The 6,353-nt window shown below is 35.3% G+C and overlaps 1 protein-coding gene across 1 annotated transcript in view; it reads left to right on the forward strand.

Annotated features, from left to right (window-relative positions):
- SLC6A15 (solute carrier family 6 member 15) overlaps positions 1–6,096 on the forward strand; it is a 48,787-nt gene extending 42,691 nt beyond the window's left edge. The window contains exons 11-12 of the mRNA XM_019652299.1: positions 3,439–3,601; positions 4,713–6,096. Of these exons, the coding sequence (XP_019507844.1) occupies positions 3,439–3,601; positions 4,713–5,084 (535 nt within the window). The 3' untranslated portion in view covers positions 5,085–6,096. The remainder of the gene's footprint in view (positions 1–3,438; positions 3,602–4,712) is intronic.
- Positions 6,097–6,353: the final 257 nt, after the last annotated feature.

Raw genomic sequence — 6,353 nt, forward strand, 5'->3', positions numbered from 1 at the left:
TCTGGAGCTTCGATTTAATTCTGGTTATCAAATAGTAACTTCCAAGATCTAGTGAGTATTGGCTATGTTTTAAGAACCTCGTTGTTTTGAGTTTTTATTGTCATCTGCATTTCACAGATAAGAAAACTCAGGCTCACTGGGACACCAAGTGACTTGCTCATCACACCTGGACAGAGGCAGAGCTGAGATTCATAGCCATTTCTGCTTAAATCTAAAACCTCTGCCCCTAATTACTTTGCTGCCCTGTTTTATGAGAGGGATTTTATTTTATTATGCTACATAATGCCTTATATGGCAGGCCAATTTGGGGAAATGATACATCCTGCTCTGGAATATATATGGCATTCACTTTACATAAACTTCATATTTATGTGGAGTTATTACTTGAATTTACTAGATGGCTAAACCTCTGAATTATATACTCACTTAATGTGAAAAGTATATATGCTTGGTGTGAAATGAAGCATTAGACTAACCACAGAAGAAAAACATCACTGAGGGCTTGTCCAATATTTTTTAAAGTTGTTATCTCGGATTAACATACATTGACTGAGGCAATAAGATCATCACGCTTATTTGAGTTCTGTTTAAAGTAGAAATAGGTGTGTTGAATGAAGACCAGAGTCCTCTTAAACAACACAAAGACCATTATTGGTATTGACTGAACTTTGTGACAAAGTTCAGAGAAAGTTTTTATCACTGTCAAGAGCCCCAGACAAGGAAGGGTAGGGAAACTTACATTTTATAATCATGTACTAGATAGCAATAGTAGTAATAGCTGTCTGACATGCATTCATTCTTAATGCTCATAAAAATACTAATAGCACTCATATCACAGGTGGAAAATTGGCCCTGCTTGTACAGGAGGACTCAGTATGTCAGTTGTAGAGCTAGGACTTTAATTTATAGCATAATTTCAAAACCAGTTATCTCTACGCTCTGCTAATCTACCTCCAACTTCTACCCTGCACCGTGTTGGAATTTGATATTGTTATTGGGCTAGTCTGTGGATCAATAAGATCATAATTAGATTTCCATTTAGACAGTTTGTCATTTACAATAAGCATAGTAAAGAACAGCTATTTTAGTAGCATTCCTAAATAATAGTAATACTTATAACAACAGGAGGAATAATACTAATAATAGATACATCTATTAAATTCCTACTTGTATGTGGGGTAGTGTGCTCTGCACAATTTTCTGTGAGCCTAGCAATAACCCTCCAAGATAGCTATTGTATTTTTTGAAAATGCAAAAAATAAAGCTTAGAGAAACAGGTTTAGAATTCCCATGTCTCAAATGCTCTCATTTAATTACATTCCCTCTTAGATTTCTGTCACAACCTTATATTCTTCCTGTTTATACCGTCAACAGTTTCATGAGCTCAGTGTTTCTCTATGTTCTCTGTCACTTGTACCTGTGTTTCCAGAGACAGGGTTGTAAGAAAGAAGGCAATCAAAACCTAAACTTTTGAGACAGCAAATTCAAATGCAGAATAAATTATATATTGAAGCATAGCAATTTAGGGATTAAGGAGAAATACAAATGAAAGAAAATGAGAAGTTTCCCATGAAGCTGCAAGCAATGGCAGCATAGTTCTTGTATCTCTCCAAATCTCCATTTCAAAAAAGAAAGAATGACTAGAATTGCAAAACCAAACACCCATGGGCATTGGCAAGAAGACGTTCCCATGAACCGTCAAGTATGAGAGGGAAGGGACAAACCACGGACAGCCACGAGACCTGTGTGGTACCACATCTGTGCGGGATATGGCAGAGGATGTGCAGCTGGGCTTCTCACACCTCCCAAATCATCCCCAGATTCTCCCTGGAAAGTATTGCAGGCTAATCTGAAGACAGTGACCTAAAGCAGGAGAACTTTTATAGGATCCTTACCCTCAATTGAAGGAATGCAGAGGGATCAAAATGCAATACGATCATCAGTGCTGGAACAACCTAGTCTCTAAAAACTCTTGAAACTCAGAAACCACAGTTCTCTTACAAGATAAAGCTCTGCACTAAGAGAAAGGGAGGGGAGCAAAACCTGAATTGAGCAGGAAAGAGACAGTAGGGGCAATGCGAAAAGGAAGTCCAGATACATGTTAGGAGGATTGCAGAGTTGGTACAATTGAGAAATTATGAGGCCAATCTTTGATTACTTTGCAGAAACAGGAAGTGCCCATCCCTCTCTCCTAAAAATGCACCAAAATGTATTGTATTTAAATGTGGTCAAATTTTAAGAACAGTTATTAAAAAGAGAAAGAGAGAAAGGGAGCTGAATAATATGCCTGCAAACAACAAAAGCACTCAAGCAAAATAAATGGAAAACTAACAATATTTCAAAATGAGTTGAAATAGATTTTTGAAAATGATAGAAGCCACAAAATAACAGCATTGTATCAGCTACTTATAAGTCAACAGATGTGATAATTAGAGAAAGGAATATTTGAAAACAGGTGGTAGAACTTAGGAAATAATTTTGAATAAAAGAAAAATAGTTCATCTTCTTTATCCAATCGTCCATTGAAGGACACTTTGGCTGTTTCCATGCCTTGGTCATCGTAAATAAAACTGCAGTGAACATAATGGAATACTATTCTGATGTCAGAAAAGATGAAATAGTGCCATTTGTGACAACATAGATGGATCTTGAGGTTATTATGCTAAGTGAAATAAGTCAGAAAAAGTCGAGAACCATATGACTTCACTGATATGTGGGATATAAAACTGAAAGTAACAAAAGAACGCGACAAATAAGCAAGCAAAAACTCACAGACCCAGGCCACAGTTCAGTTTAGAGGGTAAGGGGAGAAAGGGGTGGTAGAAGAAGGTAAAAGGGGTCAAATACATGGTGATGAAAGGAGAACTGACTTTGGGTGATAAACACACAATGCAATATATAGATGATGCATTATAGAAATGTATATAGAAACCTATATAATTTTATTAATCAATGTCACACCAATAAATGTAATTAAAAAAAGAATGAACTTGAGAAACACATCAATCAGTTGCAATGCATTGACCTTTCAATTCAAACAAACAGACTATAAAAAAAAGTGAGAGTTCAGATAATATAAACATGGATTGGAAATTGGATGATATTAATTAATTAGTGCTAAATAAAGACAAGAGACAAGGAATTTTTAATGTATTGCAAATACTGTGTTCATAGAGAAGAAAGTCATCAGCAGAAGAAAACTTTTCAGTGATTGGCTTAAGAGGGCTTTCACTAAATGAAAATTGCAGTATGTAATTAACTGGTTCCATTTTACATGATATGTGTTCTTACTTTTTAAATCATCTTCCAGTAGGACGTTTTGATTCAGTATAAAAGGTCATGGGGTACCATGTCTAAACCCCTGTCAAACCATTGATATAATGTACATTTTTAAGATACTGCATAAACTTGAGGAATACTTACTTTCTTTTTATTTAGGTTTGTGGAAGACCTAAGAGATATGCTGGGCTTTGTTCCCAACAGATATTACTACTATATGTGGAAATATATTTCTCCTCTAATGCTATTGTCACTGCTAATAGCTAGTGTTGTGAATATGGGATTAAGTCCTCCTGGCTACAATGCATGGATTGAAGATAAGGTAAAATACAAAATAAGAATTTGGAGAAAAAATATACATAAAATTCCATTTTAGAAGTTTTCCTCCGATCTTTCTTCACAGTATATTTTGCTGTTTAATGACTGCATTTATGCAGGGATGTTGAGATTTATATTTGTTTGGTCACAAACATGTATGATTTTTTTGTACAGTGTAGTTTTTTTTTTAAATATATGAGAAACAGTAACCTGGTTTTCATTAATAGCTTTATTTGTATCACTATAGATAAACCAATAATTATTGGCCCTTTAACTAGAAAACATGTTGCTCAAACTGTATATATGAATGTATTTTTCCTATATGAGTATATTAAATCATATCCCAGATACTGTGTAACAATGAAAATATGCATTAGCCGTGTAGACGCAATTTAAGTAACTGTTGAAGTAAAATTTGTTATAACTGTTTTATATTAGCAATGACTTTTAATTCTGTTCTCAAGCTGTATCACCCACATAATAATGCAATCATAAAACATATATTAGCTGTTATAAAATTAGAGTGCTTACTTTTCAGAGCTAACTCTGATCTTTATCTATTCCATGGTCAATAATTCTATGTAATAACAACTAAATTCATGACTGGGGCATAAACAAGTCTGATTCTCTTACCCAAACCCTCTGGCCCAGATGTGCCTCAAAATTTAGATTTTAGGACTTTAGAAAGTAAGATGGCATATGTAACAGGTATCTGTTGCTTAATAATAAACCACCCCAAAAATGTAATGATTGAAAGAAATGCTGACTTGTTATTTTTTGGGTCCTATGGATGAGCTGGGTGATTTTTCTCTTGGCCTTGCCTGAGCTAACTCACGAGGTTGATTTAACTTGGAGAGCCAGAATCACACTCTGATTTTTCATTCTTGGCTTTTTCCAAGTAATATGGATTCAGGGCAGCATTCCATGAAACAGAGCCTTTAAATTCTAACCTTGAAAGTTGCCAGTTGTCATTTCCATAGCATTCTACTGGACAAAGCAAGTCACAAGACTAGACCAGGTTCTTTGCTTACAAGCCTGAGACAAATATAATATTTTGAACATACTTCAGGGAAAAATAGATTACTAATAAATGTGTATTTTTTTGGCTCTTATAGGCTTCTGAGGAATTTCTGAGCTATCCAACCTGGGGAATGGTCGTCTGTGTCTCTCTGGTTGTCCTAGCAATACTCCCTGTCCCGATTGTCTTCGTCATTCGTCGCTGCAACCTTATAGACGATAGCTCTGGTAACTTAGCCTCTGTGACCTATAAGAGAGGAAGGGTCCTGAAGGAGCCTGTAAACTTAGAGGGAGATGATGCAAGCCTCATTCATGGAAAGATACCAAGCGAGCTGTCATCTCCAAATTTCGGTAAAAATATTTATCGGAAACAGAGTGGATCACCAACTCTGGACACTGCTCCCAACGGACGATATGGAATAGGATATTTGATGGCAGATATGCCAGATATGCCAGAATCTGACTTGTAGCTGGGGGCGGGGGGAAATCAGTGGGTTTTATTTGGTTCATTTTTATCAATGAACATTGGCTCAACTAAGAGAAGCGTTAGGCTTCACTTATCAGAGGGCGATCTCAGGTTATCCATGGCTGTGATCTTTAACCCTAACAGTGTATGTAAATTCAGCTAGAGTATTCCTTTGGGTTTGTCAGTTTACATTTGCACAGAAAGAACTGCAGACAAAGCTTACAATGACTGAGGTTCAAGTTTGTCAGAATTTTAAAAAAGACTCTTGGTGTTTTTTCAAATATTTCTATCTCTAAAAATAAAACAACAAAAAACAGGTGTTACCTCAGTTTCTAATAATTTCTGGATGTAATACTGTTGGCAGTTCAAAAATGGTGTACTTTAAAATGAGTAAGTTTGCCTTCAGGGTAACTTCCAGTATTACAATGAACAGTTCTGTAAGTTGGTGCCTCTCAACACATTTCCATGATTATATTGTGTAGATAGACTGCACTTATTTTGGTAGCATTGATACCTTCTTAGGCAATTAGTTGAAGAAAACTGCAAAATATTTTCTTATGTAATGGCTGTATAGAGCAGTAGTATCAAAGAATAAGAAGGCCCTAATGTTGGGATGAAAGGTTAGACTCCGAGGTGAGTGGGAATCATGTGTGTGATGGCTGTATATTTTCTGTAAAATATATGTGTCAAAATAATCTAAGAATGAGTCACTCAGCACTCTCAAGAATTATGCAGATTCTGCATTTTTCTATGCCGTGTGCCTAAAAAACTCCTTGATATTTATTGTGGATTCAAGATTACTCATAGTATATTTATATAATATACTTACAATGTATATAGGTGTATATTAGTACTCCAAATACTGATTTGAAAACTTGAAGCAAGGTGGCATTTTATTTCATATCTTTCTCTTTTGCTTCTGTTTTATGCAAATATAAATTCTTTTTTAAGTGATTGTTAAAATTGTATGGCATTACATTTTAAGCTACGAATAAAGTAAAAAATGATATTTGTTTTCCACATTGATTTTTCTTATATCACCTTAACTGAATTTTCTTGCATTTCAGTCAGCATTTAGGCCCTTCATAGCAATTAATCATCACATTCCAAGTGGGATTAATAGATTGATTTACAGAGTTACCACCACTTTAGAGACAAAGACAACATGAAATATTATGGCTAAATGATGTTTTAATATAGCCTCACAATTCTTGAAAAAATACTTCTAGTCTCCCAGGAAACCACATGTACAGTTGACAGCTTGCTGGGCCAG

The sequence above is a fragment of the Hipposideros armiger genome, unplaced genomic scaffold, assembly GCF_001890085.2.
Source record: "Hipposideros armiger isolate ML-2016 unplaced genomic scaffold, ASM189008v1 scaffold_177, whole genome shotgun sequence".
NCBI lineage: Eukaryota > Metazoa > Chordata > Mammalia > Chiroptera > Hipposideridae > Hipposideros > Hipposideros armiger.